The 21,583-nt window shown below is 39.4% G+C and overlaps 5 protein-coding genes across 5 annotated transcripts; 1 reads left to right on the forward strand and 4 right to left on the reverse strand.

The window, feature by feature from the left end:
- Window positions 1-821: 821 nt before the first annotated feature.
- Window positions 822-3,838, reverse strand: GCK72_013183 (uncharacterized protein; the record flags this gene model as incomplete). Its single annotated transcript, XM_053729699.1, has 3 exons — window positions 822-1,214; window positions 3,180-3,574; window positions 3,757-3,838. 3 exons carry the CDS (start codon window positions 3,836-3,838, stop codon window positions 822-824), a joined length of 870 nt encoding a protein of 289 aa, XP_053584471.1.
- An 870-nt stretch (window positions 3,839-4,708) lies between these two features.
- GCK72_013184 (uncharacterized protein) lies at window positions 4,709-7,852 on the reverse strand (the record flags this gene model as incomplete). The annotated part of the gene is made up of 11 exons (XM_053729700.1): window positions 4,709-5,005; window positions 5,093-5,366; window positions 5,497-5,631; window positions 5,676-5,754; window positions 5,802-5,889; window positions 6,835-6,974; window positions 7,026-7,108; window positions 7,318-7,452; window positions 7,499-7,577; window positions 7,638-7,725; window positions 7,772-7,852. The coding sequence occupies 11 exons, from the start codon at window positions 7,850-7,852 to the stop codon at window positions 4,709-4,711; spliced, it is 1,479 nt and encodes a 492-aa protein (XP_053584472.1).
- A 587-nt stretch (window positions 7,853-8,439) lies between these two features.
- Window positions 8,440-10,274, reverse strand: GCK72_013185 (uncharacterized protein; the record flags this gene model as incomplete). The annotated part of the gene is made up of 3 exons (XM_053729701.1): window positions 8,440-8,767; window positions 9,480-9,825; window positions 10,217-10,274. 3 exons carry the CDS (start codon window positions 10,272-10,274, stop codon window positions 8,440-8,442), a joined length of 732 nt encoding a protein of 243 aa, XP_053584473.1.
- Window positions 10,275-10,571: 297 nt separating this feature from the next.
- On the forward strand, window positions 10,572-13,831 carry GCK72_013186 (uncharacterized protein; the record flags this gene model as incomplete). Its single annotated transcript, XM_053729702.1, has 6 exons — window positions 10,572-10,584; window positions 10,630-10,710; window positions 12,065-12,411; window positions 12,552-12,756; window positions 13,311-13,516; window positions 13,688-13,831. The coding sequence occupies 6 exons, from the start codon at window positions 10,572-10,574 to the stop codon at window positions 13,829-13,831; spliced, it is 996 nt and encodes a 331-aa protein (XP_053584474.1).
- A 6,417-nt stretch (window positions 13,832-20,248) lies between these two features.
- GCK72_013187 (uncharacterized protein) lies at window positions 20,249-21,328 on the reverse strand (the record flags this gene model as incomplete). The annotated part of the gene is made up of 5 exons (XM_003088743.2): window positions 20,249-20,468; window positions 20,514-20,723; window positions 20,794-20,965; window positions 21,100-21,236; window positions 21,291-21,328. The coding sequence occupies 5 exons, from the start codon at window positions 21,326-21,328 to the stop codon at window positions 20,249-20,251; spliced, it is 777 nt and encodes a 258-aa protein (XP_003088791.2).
- Window positions 21,329-21,583: the final 255 nt, after the last annotated feature.

Genomic DNA, 21,583 nt, shown 5'->3' on the forward strand with positions numbered 1-21,583 from the left:
ATCATCAAGCTGGTGAAGTGGATTGCTCCCTCGTTGATTATCTTCGAAAGAAGATGTTAGCCCTTCTGATGATGTTGGACGGCGATGAATATTTCCTCGGTCTCTTGGATAATGTTCAGCTGCTGCTATCCGAGAAGGAACGGTCTGCTCTTCGCAAAGGAGTGCTTGATTTATCATCTCGCTGTCCTCGTGAAGATATGGTGTCCGGTCTGAGACTCGGCGTCACGGAATTGGAGACTATGTTGACTACTCGTAGCTTTCCGTATTCGGCTGAGGTTCCAGTCATTCATTTGGCTGATATATGCAAGAATATATCTACGTCACCTCGTGAAAATGGCGAGCATGCAGACGACTATAAGTCCGAGCACCTCCCCATTTTCTTGTCAAGCTCTGAGTCTTCGGATTCAGATCATGATATAGCCGATGCGTCGAAAGAAACGGTGGAAGACACTGTCACTAAACAGGTTGGCATCAAAGCGGTTCCGTCCGCTTTAGGTGAAGAGAGTCGTTCGGCCCTTGGTCCGATTCAACCCTCGATCCCTCAAACAAACGGAAACAAACGTGGATGTGCCTTGTCTTTCCCACAAGAATTCGATTCTACTGGATTCAGCAGATCGGTCGTTCCCCGCGGAGCACGCCCCGGCCTCAGTTCATTTCTGAAACCGGAGATTACGGTTTGCCCGGTATGCTCCAACGGGCATGACATCCTCGACTGCAACAGTCCAAAACGTTCGTTGTATTGTGCGAAGTACGACCTGTGCATTATTTGCACGTCTGATTCCCATAATACATTCGGATGTCCATTGCGAATTCCGGAGATATCAGAGATTGCAGCGAATGTCTCTCAGCAGGCAGGAGCTGACGTCAATGACCGTTTTGAATCTCCAAAAACTCGAATTAGTGGTATCACTCATAATCATCATGATCCTCCTCGGAAAGAAAGCATACACTCCGTATTTGAGAATCGTGTAGAAGTCCCTCGCTTTCATCATAGTAATCTCAATGGTTACGACGACGAAGGCGGGCGACCCTACGATCCTCGTGACGACCGCATTGGAAAGGGCGATCATCGCCGTCACCTGTCGTTTTACGATTTGGAGACCGTACTCCCCCAATTCAACGCAGATCCGATCAAGTACAGCAGGTTTGCGTATTCTTTCCACAAGATGGTCTTGATGAATCCCTCGCTTGACGACACTTTGAAGTTTACACTCCTGGAGAAAAAGCTCGTAGGAAAAGCAAAGCGCTTTCTGATCGATCTGAATGACCCTCGTGCCGCCTTAGAAGCTACCTTGGTAGCTCTCTCAGCCGAGTTCGAGAATAATTATTCAGCGATTAACGCAGCCCTTTCGCAGTTCCGCCAGCTAACTTTCCACGAGTCGGACTTCCAACGCGCCTCTCTTGAGCTTCATGATTGCAAAGCGCTAATTATGAAGCTTCGAGAACAAGGCGAAGATGTTTCTTCACAAGCGTTCGTCCGACAACTTGTCGAAAAGCTACCGGGAAAAGTGATTAGACGTTTGAAACCGCTATATTCAAACAATCATACATTGACGGTCGAACAGGTCTTCGAGACTTACTCTGAATATCTCAGAGTCAAGAGTTTCGCGGATCGCTTCCGCCCGTCAGTGAGTAGGAATAGCTCGGAGTACCCTGACGAATCAGTAATGATTATGATGGAAGTTCCGCCTAATCCTCCACCTCGTAAATCTGGTAAAAAGAACCAGAAGCCTCTAGTTTCTTCGGTTGTTGGACCGGCATCAGCTCGCCCGGAAATTTCAAATGATGGCCGAGCTATCGCCGCACCGACTATTCCGTCGAAAGGATTGGGCCGTCGACCAGCTCATCATCGCTCGAAGGCATCGATGAAAAAGTCTGGCGTAAATCCTAATCCAGCCACGTTTTTTCGTGGCCCCCTCGGGGGCTCGCAATAAACTTGGAAACATTGGTCCCTCGGGACCGCACAAGGTGTTGGATAGCCTCCCGTCGCTCGGTATATCGTTGTACCCTGTCCCCCACACTCTTGTCGATAAGAGCTCGGGCGATATCTCTTCCTTGCCGTTTTTTGTCCTTCGTACTTCGGAAGGGAAATTCGTTCTTGCCCTAGCGGACACCGGCGCTTCAATCTCAGTTTTATCTCAAAACTGTGCGAAACGTCTAGGTCTCTCCCCTACGGCATACAGAACAACGGCAATCAAGGGTGTAGGGAAGACGATCACCGAAAGACTGAGCATCTATCAAATATCTTTTGCAACAACTGGTATACCTGTTGAAGTTTCCGTGTCTGGAATCTCTCGTTTTCCCGAGTTTAAGTTCTTCTGTCCTCGACTTGGAGCGATAGATAATAACTTTCTTCGTGATCTGCAAATCGACCCCCGAACCATGTTGAGAGACCGGTCTTTCAATGGCCGTCCCCTCGATATGATCGTCGGGAACGATATGCTAGCCCACGTTTTGGGAAATTCGAATAGAGTCCTCCTTCCTTCGGGAAGGTACGTGGAAATTTCTCCATTTGGTCCGATTATTTTTCCAGCTCCTCGAGTGCTCCAGTTCCCATCTCGGATTGTTACCCAAGCAAGCTCTCCCCATCTCACCGCGGACAATCTCTCTCGTATTGCCCCCTCGAAAGTTCCAACCGATATCTTCACCACCGACCTCGCACAATCTCGTCTCAATGTGAAACCCGGCCCCCTTCATGTCGTCTCAAGTAATCTCAATGATGTCCGAAGCTCACTTCAAGTCGCCTTCAACTCATGGATTCACCCTCATCTTGGCCCGGATATGAATCTTCAACTCGGAATTAGTGGCAGGAATTCCGCTCATGTCGTCAATCCACAAGGAACGTGCAACCTCGTGCAAAATGGTCTAGGAATCTCTCATCGCGGAACATCGGATGGACAGTATGGTAGAGAAACTCCCCGGTTTCTGACGGAGGCTTGCGAAGGTACCTCAATCCCTCGACTGGAACCTCGGAAAACTCAGGATAATGGTAAGCTGATGGTCCCTCGATGCCTCGGAATTCATTGTTTCAATGATACCGAGCTCATCCCGGAGCCAAAAGGACGGATGGTGAAATCTTCTCACGTCTCGACGGCACTTCAATGGGTTAACCATTCGTTGAAGAACGGCGATGAAGGAAAGAGATTATCGAAAGTCAAAGTACAGGGTCTTAGCGAAACGTTGAATAAAGCAGATTCGAACTTTCCGGACTTGGATGTTGGTCGTTCTGGCACATCCATAGGAGGGATGAAAATTCCGTCCGCCCCGGATTCAGATGCTTGTCGTTCAGGCACATCTGGAGATGGCGCAGATCGGAAAGTCCCGACTTTGGACGCTGGTCGATCAGGCGCATCCAATATAAGGATTGGACTAAAGTCATCTGGTCCCGGGAAAATCTCCGATAGTGGTTCCCCTCGAAATGCTAATTCTTTGGCCTTCGACGGTACACCTCGCCCGGATACCCCTCGGCCAGTCGAATCAGCCACGGACTTGGATGTTGGTCGTTCTGGCACATCCAAAGAAGGGATAAAGATTCCGTCCGCCCCGGATTCAGATGCTTGTCGTTCAGGCACATCTGGAGATGGCGCAGATCGGAAAGTCCCGACTTTGGACGCTGGTCGATCAGGCGCATCCAATGTAATGGATGACTTAACGAAGCCATCAGGTCCCGCGATCTCTCATGGTGATGATGGACCCCCAGACACTGTTAATCAGAGTCCAGGTGTCAGTTATCCAATGATGTCTGCTCGTCCTGACGGCGTTGATCTGGCGAAAGCTCGACTATCCAGTCACCGTGTCCGGCCTTCCAACCCTCGCATACCGAAAGCCAAGCTTGCATGTTATGCCTGCATAACGCAAACAGCCGGGCCTCAGACCCCCCGGAGTGTTGACAGTCTCCTGGTCCCCGAATCAGGTTCCTGTCCCACTCCAAACTAAAAAGTAATTTGTATTACTAAATTATTCTAATTTAGTTTATACTTATTACGTATTTTACTTTCTGTTAATTAACTCCCTTCTTCCCTGTCCCTTTAACCCCATTTCAGGCGGAAGTAATATTCCACAATTCAAGTTGCCGCCTTTCTGTCGTGTCTGCGTCTCTCCAGTCAAAGGCGCACGCTGTTTCCAACGTCCACAGGTCTCGCCACGCGCACACCTACTCAACGACTGTGACCGTACTCGACCGACTCCCCTCGCTTGGCCTAAAGCCATTAATAATTCAGTGTTGTTCCTTTGTTCTCTCTTTAAGAGTTGTTATTATTGTGTTTTGTAAGAGAAGTTGTTAGAGAGCGACTTGTAGTCCCTCGAGAACCCCCGATACGTGTATCGGGCGCTTGCAGAGTCACTACTATGTTCCCTCGATAACCCTTTTCCCCTTAATTCGTATTGTATTGTAAAAGGCAGAACCGAATAGGTTTTTAATGCAGTTCCTCGCGGGACATGCTTTTTCCCTATAATAAATGGTTCTTGTAAATACTTGAGTTGTCAGCACATCGGGCGCTTCCTTTAAAACCACTGAACCACCTTATTGGAAGTATAAATTGGGCTCATGTTCCCACCCTACTCGGCACATTACCGGCGGCCTTCTGGAGACAGAAGGGGTGGCCACAATAGGTGTAAGAGAAACCATTAACAGCAATAAAAAATGTTTCAGTTTGTTTTGATCAACATCAATAATGTTTTTCAATTAGTGTGAATGTTTTACTGAAACTCATCCAATTGTTATCGATTCGTCATTTGAAATTCGACTCCTCTTGCAACATTTTAGTTTGAACGCATCTGTTAAAGTTTCACACATCGTATAATCAGTTTTCCTTAAAAGTTCCAAACCTATTATGGGATTTCTGTAATAGTCGATAAAATAGAGAATCGGAAGTGGATCAACTGCTGGATACATTGCAAATGTCAAAGTGATAAATGACGATAAAAGTTGACAATCAATTTCAAACATCGGGAGAGAGAACAGCAGTCCGAATGGGATGAATAGAAATATCATGGGAAGGACTGTCTGAAAGCATTAGTTAATTGATAATGGTTTTCAAGTTGAGAACATCAGGAAACATTAAAAAACTATTATGTTCCAAGCGGAACCAACCTGTGCCACCAGAGCTTTATACAACTGCATTTGCAGATTTTTTGAATATTCCGACTCCCCATGATCCAATAATCCTCTCACAATTTTCCAGCTTCTGAATCCGAACACTATGATAACAGTGAAAGGAATTGTCATGAGAATAGAAAAGAGACCGAATCCAAGGAACGTTCTCCAATTAAAAATTCGTAGGCCTGTTTTGTCGATTGGGTAGAAAATTCCCGAAATGAACACAATATCTTCCATGTCAGAATTGAATGTTTGTTTCACAGAGTTTCTGAAAGACTAAAAAAATGTATAGTTTTCGAGAGATTATATTGGAATTGGTACGTTAATGACTACATTATTAGCAAAGAAAAATCATATCACAGAAAGTTTCTGTCAGAAACAGAAAATTTATCGCACACCTGATGTAGTCTGCCTCAATCTTGGTCTGTGTATACACTTCCGAGGTGATTAGGAGCCAGGCTGCACCACAGACAATTGGAATGAGGAACCAGATGATCAAATTGTTTCCTTGGAAGTACCGTACCCTTCCCTTCCTACAAATGTTTCTTCTTTTGACTCAATTATCAAGTTTACAAACCTTTCCAAAGCAAAAAGTCTATAAATGAAATGGATAGCAATACAATAAATTACTACTCCAAAGCATCCACAAATACAATCTAAATTTTCACATTTTCAGTTTGTACGTTACTGAAGTATTTCTCACAAATTGACCCCTTTGCAATCCATGGATCCATATTCCGTCGCTTCACTTCAACAACCAAAATGTAAGCGCTTTTGTAAGTTTGAAAATTCTGGAATTTTAATTTTGATTTGATTATTACTAATTTTGCTACCGGCTGAACAATAATATCCAGAATACTAAAAACAATTGAGACACAACAAAAATAAATCATCAAATGACGATAAGTGCCCATATTAATCGGTGACTTTTTGATGATAAGGTAGATCAAAATGGAGTTTACGAATAGGGAGAAAACTACGCAAGTTAGTTGGATAGATCGCTTTAAAAGACGGAAAGTTTCAAGCTCCATATTGATTTCTTTAAAGAAGGAAGCGGTTTTCCAGTTGCAGACTGAAAAAATAATGTTGTCGGTTTTTCAAATATGATCAGAAGCAAAGAAGCGTGTATAATCAGAAAATGACTAAAATTTTGATTTTTTGGTTCTTCGGTATTTTTTCACACGCGTTTTTCTCTTACAAATATGTGCGTTATGACTACGCAATAACAATCTGGAAGAAAAGACCAATGAAATACTGAACTCGTTTACCACATTAAAAATGTTAAAATTTTTCAGAATTAATATAAAATTATTGTCAATATGACATCATTGTCTCCAACTCATCCAATTGTTATCGATTCGTCATTTGAAATTCGGTTCCCCTTGCAACATTTTAGTTGGAAGGCATCTGTTAAAGTTTCACGCATTGTCATCAGTTTTCCTTGAATGTTCCAAACCTATTAAGGGAATTCTGTAATAGTCGATAAAATATAGAAGCGGTAGTGGATCAACTGCAGGATACATAGCAAATATTAAAGTGATAAATGACGATAAAAGTTGACAATCAATTTCAAACATCGGGAGGGAGAACAGCAGTCCGAATGGGATGAATAGAAATATCATGGGAAGTATTGTCTGCAATATAATGGATAAAGTGCATTAGTTAATTGATTATGGTTTTCAAGTTGAGAACATCAGGAAACATTAAAAAACTATTATGTTCCAAGCGGAACCAACCTGTGCCACCAAAGCTTTATACAACTGCATTTGCAGATTTTTCGAATACTCTGACTCTCCATGATCCAATAATCCTCTCACAATTTTCCAACTTCTGAATCCGAACACTATGATAACAGTGAAAGGAATTGTCATAAGAACTGAATAGAGACCAAATCCTATAAAAGATCTCCAATTTATTAGTCGTTGACCTGTTTGGTCGATTGGGTAAAAGATTCCAGAAACGAATACAATTTCGTGCATGTCGGCACTGAATGTTTGTTTCACGATGTTTCTGGAAACAGTGGTGGTTTTGAAAGACAGTGTGTTTGAAATTGTTCGTGAGTATTAAAAAACTGAAAGACACAGGATAACTAAGCGTGTATACTTATCACAAAAAATACTAAATAATGATTTCAAATTGGGTAGAATACTGTTGGAATTTCATACGCACGAATCAAGTTAAAAAATAATTTCACTGTAACACTAAAAAAGATGGCTCACCTAATATAATCTATCTCAATACTGGTCTGTGTAAACACCTCCGCAGTGATCAGAAACCACATCGCCCCACTGAATATGGGAATCAGAAACCAGATGATCAAGTTGAACCCTTGGAAGTATCGAACTCTTCCTTTTCTGTAAAAATATACATTCAGGAGGAACGTTTTGTTTCTACGAATACCTTTCCAAGGCAAAAAATCTGTAAATAAAATGAATAGCAATACAGTAATGAGCCACACCAAAGCAACCACAAAGGCAGTCTGCAAGCATTTTTTGGTAAAAGTAGTGCACAATCATAACAACTAAACACGGTAACTTACAGACAGAAACCTTCGCAATCCATGGATCCATATTTCTTCGTTGTACTTCAACGACCATGAAGAATGCACTTTTGTAGGTTTGAACATTCTGGAATTTTCGGATTTAATTTAAATTTATGCTTGTAAATTTATACCGGCTGAACAATAATATCCAGAATACTGAAAACAATTGAGACACAGCAAAAATAAATCATCAAATGGCGATAAGTGCCCATATTGGTCGGTGACTTTTTGATGATTAGGTAAATCAAAATGGAATTTACGAATAGGGAGAAAACAACGCAAGTCAGTTGGATAGATCGCTTTAATAGACGGAATGTTTCAAGCTCCATATTGATTTCTTCAGAAAAGAAAGCTGTTTTTAGTTGTAGACTGAAAGAAGCATTTAGAAGAAGAAGCTAGAAGAAGAATGTTGTCTTTTTTCATGTCTGATTAGAAGCAAGAAAGCGTATATAATCAGGAAAAAAGCCTTCTGACTTTAGGTTATTCGTGATTTTTTCTCACGCTTTTTTTCTACCGGAAGTACATCTTAATTACTCTATGGGAATGTCTGGTTGAAAACAATCGGTCCGATTAATCCAAAGTTGAGAACATAGTCTCACATGCGAAGCAATTAGTTGTCTCCGTGGTTGGGAAAAATTATTATAGAGAAACAGTGAATACGATCAGTGTTGGGATACTGGGACGGTATTTGATTTGAATATGTATGAAACCAAATGAACTCAAAAACATTTTTATGACGGATTTTGCAAACTCGGCAAAAAAATTCATTGTCGAATGTTTTAAAACAAGAAAACAATGTTTAAAAAAATTTATTTCCCGTTGGTCGTTCTGGCCCCAGAATAGCCATTTGGTCCCTCATCATCTCCTCCTGGTCCACAATTTGAACAACAATGTTTTCTCCGTTTCTTCCAGTATCCGCATTGTTCTCATCGTTTTCGAAGGCTACTCTGGGTTGCTTCTTTAGTTGTTGTCTTTTGAAAACATTTGTAGTCTTCCTTACTCTTCCAATTGCTCCAGTCTTCTTAATACACACCCTAACAGCGATTTCGACCACCATATTCTCTTTCTTTGGGCCTTTTTCCATGAAGCCGTTACCGGCGCTGCACAGACAAATTTGGCTGTTTATCCTGAAAAACATCAAATAAAAAATTATAAACACAAAAAACATTCTTACGGATTATAATCAAAATTGTATCCAACGGTGAGTTCCTCGCCAATTCCAATGTTTCGGGCAACAAAATAGCCAATCACGTTTTTATGCGGACAATAAGAAGGAAAAAAATCAATAATTCTCAAATAATCAAAATACAAGGAGGACTACCATTCCGTTAGGCAGTCTCAGGGAAAATTAGTAAAACGTGACTGTCCTGGTCTTACGTTGAACACAAACGCAGGCAACGACGCGCGTTCGTTGCGAGACCTTTCTTTACATAGCTGTCCTGGAGGCGGTCATCTCTTATAGAGGTAGATACCGCAACGCAGCAGCAGCGATGCGGTGCGGTTGGGCATTCGTTACGTCTTGTTGTTGTTATAAAAAGTCACAATTATAAACATCTGAATTCATAAAAAGGTGCGCCTTGATGTGACGAGTTCAAACGTGTATGCATTTCTGAAATTGGGCCACGTAGAAATTAGTTACGATGTGTTATATAAAAAGTCTCTATGTATTATGAATATCTGAATCCATAGGTAAGATGAAACATTCAAATCGGGGAATACCTAAAATTTCGCAAGTATGATCTGCATATTCCCCAGAAGGCCGACGGTTCGACCCCGCTCGAGATAATTTGTGTTTCTGGAAAACTGTTATAGAAACGCAAAAGAATTCAGAAAGTTCACTTTTTATCTTCCAACAACTTCATTGCAATATCATCTTTTTTCTTTTCAGCCGGCGACTTTTCTGTTTGACCATCACTTTCATAACTGACGCCTTCTTTCGTTTTCACTGATGGAATGTTCTCAATTGTGTCATCACTTTTATCATTGATTTCTACCGTTTTCGGTTCTGTTTTCTGACTTTTCAAGGGTTCCAGCTCATGACAAGTGGCAACGGTGTCTGTAGACTTTGAGGGGACTGTCATGACAGATGGATGTTTTGGAGTGGGAGCTTTTGGATGGGATTTATCGTGGACACCGGCGTATGAAGATTTCGGATGCTCTTGGTTTGGTGGATGGAGGTTTTTCGCTAGAATTTAATGATAAGACTTCAAGAGATCTCACGTTATGGTTACCAGTATTCAAAACTATAGAGTGATTCTTTGCAGTATGTATTTCTGACTTCTTCACATCTGATTTGACAGGAGTTTTATTTTCTTTTGAAGAAATTTTCAATGGAACAGGAGACTGTTGGGTGGTGGACACTGGTGTTTTTGAAGTCGGAGGGGTCTCACTGTGAAATATTTCTGTTTCGGATAAGACATGAATTTTTGAAGTTTTTGATAAGTTATTATTGAACAGTTTATCGAATGCTAACTAATGCAAATCATACTTACTCGGCACTCTGTTTACGACTTTTCACCGGTTTGGTAACGTCTTCTCCCGAAGTTTCAATTGAATTGATCTAAAATTTTTATTACCAAAATGCAGCAAAATCAAGCTTACCGAAGGTTTTGTTGAAGCTTTAGAAGAGCACATGCTGAGGAGAATTGTGATTGTTTGAAGAATAAATAATGCTAGAAGTAACATTTTGCTGGAAACAAACATCATGCAGTCTCAAAATTCTAATAGCTGACTTACACACGGAACAGACTTATGGAATCAGTGAAACCGTTCTAAATTAACTTTGGGAAGATTACATGAGAAAAATGATAAGAATCATAAAGTGTTAGTGGAACAGAAAAAACCACGTCGCCAGAAAATCTAGTGCACGGGAAAACATAACTCTATACATACACGCCAAATAGAAATTGAACCAAAAAAGCATTTCTCAAAATGAAAGAAACAGGTAGATGTGATTTCCGATAGTCTCGCCTATATTCGCCTGTTCCAGAATCAAAATCAACATATGATCTGTCAAAAACTGATCCGAAATGTGCCGAGTGGATGGATGATTGTATCAAAAGACTTTATAGTGAGTTCCCGTTCCAGAGTGGAGATTATGAAGATTTGAGTTTTTGAGAAATTGCTGAGATGCTTCGTGAAATCATCGCAAGTTATTCATATGATATAAACTCTCATAGTAGTTATAGGTTGGGTTTACCTGTGTCTGGAAACAGAGAAAACTCATATTCTTTAAAGGGAACTGCGCTATTCTAGAAATGTCAATTTTTACATGAATCCACGTATAAAAGTGCGGCACGAAAATCGCAGTCCCCCTTTAAAGGAGGACTGAAGTCATATTTTTTTATTTCAGATTCTCATACTTCAGAAAATTCTGAGCAACTTTCATCATTGGAGCATAGGCTAAAAATCGCTCTAAACACCCAAAATTCACGTTTTCCCGGCTCGAATTGAGCTTTCGTGGAAGAGTTTTCCCACGCGAATTTTTGCTCCCGTGTAGTCCTCTCGGACAAAATTACCGTAAATACTGTATTATAACGGCATGCCGTTATATTTTTCAACTGCCTCCCAGAGAAATTTTGAGGTTTTAAAAATTTATTAAAATTTACCAGAAAAACTTTTTTTGGGAGTTCTATCGGCTGATCAAGACGTTATCAATCACGCTCCTTCTAGCCAGAAACAAGAAAAAACACCGGTATATTGATATTCATGAATTCTGAGTATTGATGGGGTGCCGTTATAATACAGGTGCCGTTATATTACAGGTGCCGTTATAATACAGTATTTACGGTATTTCTTTTAATTTCTCGATTTCTCGTTTTCTTGCTTTTTCAACGAAATTTCGTGTTATTTCTTCTTTTTTACGATATAAATTGAAAAAAACACGAAATTTCGTTGAAAAAAGCAAGAAAACGAGAAATCGAGAAATTAAAAGAAATAATTTTGTCCGAGAGGGCTACACGGGAGCAAAAATTCGCGTGGGAAAACTCTTCCACGAAAGCTCAATTTGAGCCGGGAAAACGTGAATTTTGGGTGTTTAGAGCGATTTTTAGCCTATGCTCCAATGATGAAAGTTGCTCAGAATTTTCTGAAGTATCAGAATCTGAAATAAAAAAATATGACTTCAGTCCTCCTTTAATACGGAAAATTTAACAAGATTTTGGAACAGTGAGATTTGTGGAAAGTAGGTCATGGTTAGTGCCGTTATGAACCACTCACAACTTCGGTAGGGACCTTTTAAGAAAACTGGGCCCAGGCAGATATTTTGACCGTAGTCACCATTTTTAGCCAACTCTGGTATAAGCTGATAAGGATTCATAAAGTACCTATACGCTATCCAAAGTAGACCGCTGTAATTCCAATAAATAATCTGAAGTTCTTGAAACATGAATTTTTGACATATTCTAAACTTCTTTTGTTTTCAGACCTCAAAGTGTCCCCCGAGAATTCCATTGCCTCAATCATGTCAATCGACGAAATCACGGCAATTCTCCGATTAATTGAACCAATTCTCATGGAAGAAAATAGTCTTCTGGAAGTGCAAGCACCGATTAAAATTATCGGAGATCTACACGCAGATTTTGATAACTTGATGAGACTTTTCGGTTTGATCGGAAAAGTTCCAAAGGAGAAATTGTTGTTTTTGGGAAATTATGTGGATATGGGAATGGATGGAATTGAAGTGACACTGATGTTGTTTTGTCTCAAAATTCGATATAGAGATCGCATTTTTCTGTTGAGAGGGAACCATGAGACACCGGGTGTTAATAAGGTGAGGTTTTGTAATAATTCACGGTTCCAGAATTTCCTCAACCTTTTGAACTCAATTTTCTCAAATTCCTCTCTTAAATCTACGGCTTCTATGCTGAATGTGACTACAAGTACGGTGTCGGTGTCTGGTGGGATTTCCAGTGTTGCTTCAATAGACTCCCGATGGCTTGTCTCATTTCACAAAAAGTACTTTGCATGCATGGAGGATTGTCACCTGAACTCACGACTCTCAACAAGATTCGATCGATTGAAAGGCCGAATGAACCGATTTCGAGTGGGTTGGAGATGGATTTGTTATGGGCGGATCCGACGAATCGAGGAGATGGATGGTTTCAATCTTATCGAGGTAGCTCTATGAAACGAACGAACGATCACAACAAGAATTTAAAAACTTATGACGCAGTAGAAACAGCAAAAATTATTAACTAGCTGTGGCAGCAGCGTTGAGCTGAATATGTTTATGGACACTCAGATTATTCTGTTTAACATTCCGCTGGCAGATCACTGAGGTTGATTGGCTCCGGGGACATTTTGACACTGATGAGTTGGCGATACGCAATCGTCTGGTTTGATGAATATTCTGACACAGTTTCATCTAAATGATGAAACTTGCACGCCGGTGACTAGATCACTTCACATTGCGTGTTTACCGATATGTGCTGAGCTGTATTTTCAAGCTGGCTGAAATTAGTGTGAGTAGCAAACTGCTTTAAAACTAAAAACTTTGAATACACACCTATCAAAATTTCATCAGATTTTTGAAGCTGGCTAAAGAACTGGTATAAGCTCATTTTGTCCCATTAGAATTGCTTCACGCTCCCACCTCCCTTGAATTAAGACACTAACTTCCCAACAGAATAACGTAGAATCTCCTTTATTCACAAAATCTCACATTTCCAGGAATCAGCTATCTATTTGGAAAACAAGTGGTCGAACAAGCGTGCAAAAGACTGAAAATCACTCTCATCATCCGTTCTCACATGGTAATTTCTGATGGGTTTGAAGTGATGACTGGACGACGTCTGATTACCGTATTCTCGGCGTCGAACTATGCTGGAACTGTCCATAACTCGGCAGCTGTTCTTTGTGTCAATGAGAAATTGGGGGTGAGCTTTTATTGACCTATTCACAAGGTAGCAAAATAAGCAAAAAACTATTTGTTTTTCGCTACCTTGTGAATAGGTCAGTTACAATGAATGCATAAAAAATTGTTTGCAATAATTTTCCCAAACGACTAGTCCTAAAATATTCTCGCTGAAACAGATTTGTATTTTCAGGTAACCCATCAGAAGCTGACACCGATCTCTTCCCTTTCACACCCTTCACAAGTTACTCTGCCAACTACTCCTCTCACTGCTGACCTGGACTCTGCCATCGCTAATTATGATATGAAAATTGTGAAGAGATTCGTGAAATTTTAATTTTGATCTGAATCTGTATAAATGAATGTCTCTGAAAATGCCAAAAGGAGTTGCCTGCTGCTGGAATCGAACCAGCGTCGCCACGGCCACAACGTGGAGTACTAACCACTATACTAAGCAGGCCGAGAGAGATGGGAAAGAAATGCGTTGACATTGTTGAGGGTAGACGAGGGAGGGAGGAGAGATAGGGGAGAGAGGGGAAAGGGCAACACGGGAAGACACAGAGAGTCGGGGGGCAAGATGCATCTTTTTTTTAGCTGAAAAATAAGAACCGGTTGAAAATTCAACAGGCTCTTGTATTTTTGGAAAAATTAATTTGTTGATACGTCCACCATGCTATTTAGTAAATAGTATTACATTTACTGCTTTTACAGTAAATCTACACAGAAAATGATTCAGTGAAACAGTAAACAATTTTCAAAGTTGTTTTTCACGACAAGTGCACATTCCACTGAAATTTAGGTATTCCTGCAGCGATATTATATTTTTGTAAAGAGACCAACTCGATTTCCAGGAACCCTTTATTAAAGCCTAATAGAAATATTAATTATTTGAAACCAGCCACCAAAATGAACTGCTTCCTAGTCGCCTCTTTTGTGCCATTTCTGAAAACTGGCATAGTCTCCCAATACCCTGGTCCCCGCGCTCTTCCGTAACTATTCGCAGATCTCACGGAAACATTGTGTTCTTTTCCAAATATACCGAGGAATCGAATGTCGTCAATGAGCTTGAAAGAGTTTTTCGGGAAAGTGGAATAGTCGGAGTTTCTGAAATTAAAGGAGGACTGAAGTCATATTTTTTTATTTCAGATTCTGATACTTCAGAAAATTCTGAACAACTTTCATCATTGGAGCATGTGCTAAAAATCGCTCTAAACACCCTAAATTCACGTTTTCCCGGCTCAAAAGGAGCCTAGATGGAAGAGTTTTCCCATGCGAATTTTTGCCCCCGTGTAGTCCTCTCGGGCAAAATTATTTCTTTTTATTTCTCGATTTTTCGTTTTCTTGCTTTTTTCAACAAGTTTTCGTGTTTTTTTCAATTTATATCGTAAAAAAGAAGAAAAAACACGAAAATTTGTTGAAAAAAGCAAGAAAACGAAAAATCGAGAAATAAAAAGAAATAATTTTGTCCGAGAGGACTACACGGGGGCAAAAATTCGTGTGGGAAAACTCTTCCATCTAGGCTCCTTTTGAGCTGGGAAAACGTGAATTTAGGGCATTTAGAGCGATTTTTAGCATATGCTCCAATGATGAAAGTTGTTCAGAATTTTCTGAAGTATCAGAATCTGAAATAAAAAAATATGACTTCAGTCCTCCTTTAAGATTCTTCGTTGATATTTTAAACCAAAAACTCACTCGTTAACTCCCGCTCTGCAAACGTCTTCAACTTGCGCAGCTATTGTAGACAACGCACTACTTGGTGAGCTTCTCCAAAAGTGACTACGGTACACAACAACGTTACATTTTCCAGGCTTGAACACAGCTATATATTCATTTTTGACACCGGCAAAGGCATGATTGGCAGGTCCAGTGGTACCATCATAAACAATGATGTAGAACACGTCGCTGAAATCTTTAGACCATTAAAATAATTCATAAAGAAAATATGCTTACCCCGTATCGAATCTCATTAGTTCAGTTTTCAGCAAGACCGCTCTATCATCATTGGTTACGTGCATGTTATTGTCCACTACGTCATTTATTATTTTCTTTACATTTTGCGGCCAGATGTATGCCAATTTATGTGGTTTCAGTGGGTTGCAGTAGTAGGATGAGGTCAAACTCTCTGAAATTTGTAGAATAATTTATTTTGATTCAACGTGAGCAAAGTTCAAGGAAGAAAATTAATGCAACTTTATGTTGAGCAGAAATGTACTGAACGTTTATTTCGAAAAAGCTAAATACGATATTGAAGCGTGAAACATATGGGTTATTTTTATATTACCGTTTAGCCGATTCTTAGTATAATTTTTTCTCCATTTAGGAACTATTTTAAACTTTCCCATATTCCAAAAGTTTCGTTATAGAGAAAATAAGACAAATATCGTGAGGTTCTCAAAAACCTCTGATTCGTCCTTTTTTCCAACTTATCTTTCCAAAAATACATGAAAAAATGGTGTATATGTTAGCAAGATACCAATCAAACTAGAAAAAGTATTTCAAATTTGAAAAATAAAATGATGGTAAAGACATGAGAAGAAGTTGACTGCGTCCTTGTGAGAGAGAGAGAAGAGAAACGTACATTTTTTTATGAATCCTATCAAGTTTTGCTGACAACAATCGAGAAACAATCGAACCATGATCAATGTTTTATGAGAGTCGCCGACTAATTTACGAATACATATATTGCATTTTTTACTCGTAGAAGGCCGTTAAAACGAAAATTTTTTGTGTACAAAGTTCAACTATTCATTAATAAATATTTTTAGGAATTTATTGATAATCTTAATTAGGAACTGTTTTCGTATAATACAATATTATTTATAACCAGCAATCAAAATGAATTCCTTTCCAGTTGAAACCTGAGTACCATTTCGAAAGACTGGAATAGCATCCCACCATCCAGGTCCCCATATTCTTCCAAAACTATTTGCAGAGGTTACAGCCACATTATGTTCTCTTCCAATTATTCCAAGGAAACTGATATTGTCAACGTGCTTGAAAGCAATTTTTGGGAAATCGGAATAGTCGGAACTTCTGGAAAAGAAAAATTCATAAAGTGGATATACAGGGTGGCTAATAAGTATACAACGCCACTAATTCTTGGATATTCGGCGGGAAAACGCGTGAATCAACAAAAAAACTTTATGAATAGTTGGAATGTTCAAAATAGATTTAGTATACAAAAATAATTCGAAGTTGGATACTTTGCCTTTGATACAGGCCATCAGACGTAAGATGCCAAAATCGCCTGTGCGCCGCGTATCGGGCGTGATCTGGACTTATGATAAACATTTTATTATTGCACGGTCTCCTACGCGTAAAAAATTCTAAATAAATTTCCACATCATCTGACCTTTCACGCTGAGTATTTTCCTTGGCTATTTTTTGAGAAAAAAGTAGGGCAATTGTTTAGAACGCTCTAGCTTCAAGGAAAAGTATCAACTTGACAGGAAGTTTTCAAAACGAATAGAGGAAAAAAATCCCTACATTTTGATATGCAATAGTAATATGAACTTAGGCTTTGGAAGCCAGTGAACGAGAAACAGAAAAACTGGGAAACTTGACCGAATTTGAGAAATGTAATCGACTAATTGTTGTTCATGCCCTATAATTTTGTTGAACAAGTTGTTAGTGATCGTTTAGTTCTGAAAAACCGTCCGGAAATCTTTTTATGTTCCTATACACTCCGTTCTCAACCAATATTCAGTCACCTGAGATACCGTATACCTAATTACGACATTTGATGAAAAACTGTTTTCATGGGGTTGTAGAAATTCTTGATCTGATCATTATTCAAGTGGAATAAATTTTCCTGGAGCAAAACCAAAAAAGCAGATCCCAATTTTCGATGTCAGTTCAAAATGGCAAATTTTCTGCACATTTTCCGATTTTTCTCAAGAATTAGGTCAAACTTCAAAAATGTGGCATCTTGCAAAGTTTCTAAATTTTATTCTGATTCGAATAACCCATAAATCGAGAAATTTCATTGGAAAATAAAAAAGTTGATCTATTTTAATATGTTCCTTCGACTGAGTAGTAATTCTTATATATGCATCTACTTTTTTATTTTCCAACGAAAATTCTCGATTTATGGCTCATTCGAATCAGAACAAAATTTAGAAACTTCGCATGGGGCCAGTTTTTTGATTTTTCATTTTGTTTTCAAGATGTTTGCCAAAAAGTACGAAAAAATCGTATTTTTGTACTGAAATTGAATTTTTGAATCAACTTTTTCAGTTTTTGCCTAAAATCAAAATTTCAATGTGCAAACTGATTAATTTCAAATTCTCTAAAAACTCATGGCAAGCGATTTTTGAAATACATCGTAATTAGGTCATCGGCAGTAGAAAATCATCATATTATCTACTGAATTCCCAATTTTTTCATCCATCTGATGATTTTCTGAACGGTTTCGGTGTACAAAATGCTTATGGAAGCTTTTATTAACAGTCTTCCATCCAATTTTGAACGAAGCGTAGACCACTTCCTCGAAAACGGGTCAGAACACTCCATTCGATTACACAAGAGATAATGAGCTCCATAGACGGCAGAATAATATGTTTAATATATGAAAATGCTGGGAATGTCTTTCTCCATCTACTTTTCATAAAAATCAATCGAAATCCAGCTTCTTCCAAGTCACCAGATAGCTTAAAGTTACGTCTATAAAGAGAAAACGAGAGATAAAAATCACAATGAGAGACGCAGACGACGTGCAAATTAATAAAATTTTTCACGTGTAGGAGACCGTGTTATTGAACCTTTTTCCAACCGTCAAAAGCATAAACTTTTGTTATCAAAAGATGATAGTAGGTCCCCTTAACGTCACCAGGCCTATGACCACCTTTTTTCTCAAACTGTGTTGGCATGGGCCGCGGTGAAATCTTACGGTAGAACTTCGTTAGTTTTCATTGTAAAAAATGCGAAAATCAACTCGGGGTCTTCCAAAACTTGGTTTTGAAGGATGTTTTGTTCCTCTGTACAGCTCAAAAATCTACTGGACGCTTTTTCATTTTTCAACAAGATTGGGCTACCTCCCACAGTTCCAAATCAACAAAATTCATCATCTCTCTCATTTTCCTGGCTACTGGAACAACGACTTTAGGCCTTCCTCGTCGGCGGATCTGAGTCCGATGGATTTCATCGTATGGGAATATTTGGAGAGCAAGTTATCAGGAATCTCCTACAACATAGCCGTTGTTCTCAAGACCGTCCTTCAGAAGATATGGAACAAAGTCGACGTCGACTACCTGCGGCGCACAGGCGATTTTGGCGTCTCACGTCTGATGGCCTGTATCAAAGCCAAAGTACCCAACTTCGAATTCTTTTTGTATACTAAATCTATTTTGAACATTCCAACTATTCATAACGTTTTTTTGTTGATTCAAGCGTTTTCCCGCCGAATATCCAAGAATTAGTGGCGTTGTATACTTATTAGCCACCCTGTAATTAAAGCTCTTACTCGGCAATTCCCGATTTGCAGACTTCTTCAACTTGCGCAGCTATTGTAGACAACGCACTACTTGGTGAGCTTCTCCAAAAGCGACTACGGTAGACAACAACATTACATTTTCCAGGCTTGAACACGGCTATATATTCATTGTTGACACCGGCGAAGGCATGATTGGTAGGTCCACTGGTACCATCATAAAAAATGATATAGAACACGTCGCTAAAATCTTTTGACTTTTATAATAATCCATAAAGATCAGTATCAGAGTTGCACGGAATTGCGACTTCCGACTTCCGGGCGTTTTTTCAATTCCGGCTTCCGACTTCCGATTTCCGACTTCCGTTTTAGAAAAAAATCACTTCCGCACAACTCTGATCTGTAAGCTTACCCCGTGTCGAACCTCATCAGTTCAGTTTTCAGCAAGACCGCTCTATCATCATTGGTTACGTGCATGTTATTGTCCACAATGCCATTTATTATTTTTATTACATTTTGCGGCCAGATGTACGCCAATTGATGAGGTTGTAGTGGATTGTAGTGGTAGGGTGAGGTCAAACTGTCTGAAATTTTTCGGTTAGACTATTTTCTCTCACTGTCTGAAGAGCATTAGAATTTCAGTAGCTCTCAACTCCTTCATGACACTTAGAAACCGGGAATTCCGTTCCTTCATGTTTTAGTTTTTACTATAAGAATGGAGTTACAACTCACCCTGTCCTCTTTTCAGCCTATGATAGTAGTGGTACACGGCTGCCGGGACCCCAATAGCCAAAACACCGCAAAAGAATAATATCAGTAAAATCCAGGAGGTGGCGCTTGTGCCGTTCGATGACGTTTCTAAGTAAAAAGTTATTCCAAAAAGAAAGAATAAAATATTCAAAGTGGTCTCACCCGTATTCTCATCATCGAAATAAGTGATAACTGCCGAAATGCCTAATGCCAGAACTCCGCAAACGAATAAAATGACGAGAATATCTGTTGTAGCCTTGCAACAACCACTCCGATAAAATGGTTCCTTTTCCGGCGAAGTAGTTGATGTGAGCGGTTTACTCTCCTGTTTTGGCGGCATTGTTCATCTGAAAAAAAATCAGATAAAAATGAGTCGCCAAACCACTGAGAATAAGGAAAAGAAGAAATTTTTCTGCGCTCGACAAGAGTAAATATAGTTCGATAGTAGAGTGTTTGTTCGATAAACACACTTTGGTTTAATTTGTTGAACATCAATGGACTGAACATTTATTTCGAAAAAGCTAAATAAAAGTTGATTTATTGATAATCTTAATTAGGAATTGTTATAGTAGAATATTATTTATAACCAGCAATCAAAATGAATTCTTTTCCAGTTGGAACCTCTGTACCATTTCGAAACACTGGAATAGTGTCCCACCATCCTGGTCCCCATGCTCTTCCAAAACTATTTGCAGATCTCACAGCTACATTGTGTTCTTTTCCAATTATTCCAAGGAATCTGATATTGTCAATGTGTTTGAATCCAATTTTTGGGAAATCGGAATAGTCGGAACTTCTGAAAAGACAGAATTTATGAAGTGAATATAGGTAGTGCTCTTACTCAGCAATTCCCGATTTGCATACTTCCTCAACTTGATCCCTAATTGTAGACAACGCACTACTCGGTGAGCTACTCCAAGCGCGACTACGGTAGATAACAACATTACATTTTCCAGGTTTGAACACAGTAATATAACTATTTTCAACACCACTGAAGACTTGATTAGTGGGTCCGTCAGTGTCATCATATACGATAATGTAGAACACGTCGCTGAGAATTTCAGATTGACTAACTAGAAGGAAATCACTCAGTGATATCTTCATGATACGAAGACACTCACCTCGTAGGAAATCTCATCAGCTCAGTTTTCAGCAAGACCGCTCTATCATCATTGGTGATGTGCATGTTGTTATCCACTATGTGATTTATCATCTTTACCACATTTTCCGGCCAGATGTATTCCAGTTTTTCTGGGTTCATCGCGTTGAAGTGGTAGGACGAGGTAGAGTTGCCTGGATTTGTCTATTGTAATCATTCCAATATAACTTACAGTTTTTAACTAAATTTACAGTAACGTAACATGTTTTTAGTCACCTGATTTGTTTAAAGCGCAGTGACGTAAATACATCTTTTTTTCGCAACTAACCTCTACACTCATTACTTTTCCCTATGCAACCCAAAAATATTCCTACTACTAGAGCACTGCAGACTAGAAAAAGGAATAGCAAGAAGACGATGGGGATGTAAAGTTTTCCGAACTCAACAGGATTCTTGTGTTCATATCTGAAAGAAAAACTAATCAGCGATCTAAAACGGGTAATGCAAAATTGAACTTACTGTGATGGAAGAGGGGAATAATCTTTCGATTCGTCCATTTTTAGTGACGGAAGAATTACAACAGTGTGATTCATGTAACTTTAAAATCTATTCTTTTTATACGTCTCATTGCTCATCCTTGTTAATTTACCAGCCAATATCTTCTTTGGCCGGAACGAAAATTCCTTATTATTAACTTACATCTTGCTAATCACTACATGGTTGACAGATGATTTTTCGGTGACTCATACCATTTACCTGGTTTTTCAACAATTGCTAATGAGATGTATGCCGATAATAAGTAGATTTTAAAA

The sequence above is a fragment of the Caenorhabditis remanei genome, chromosome IV (genome assembly GCF_010183535.1).
Source record: "Caenorhabditis remanei strain PX506 chromosome IV, whole genome shotgun sequence".
Taxonomy (NCBI): Eukaryota; Metazoa; Nematoda; class Chromadorea; order Rhabditida; family Rhabditidae; genus Caenorhabditis; species Caenorhabditis remanei.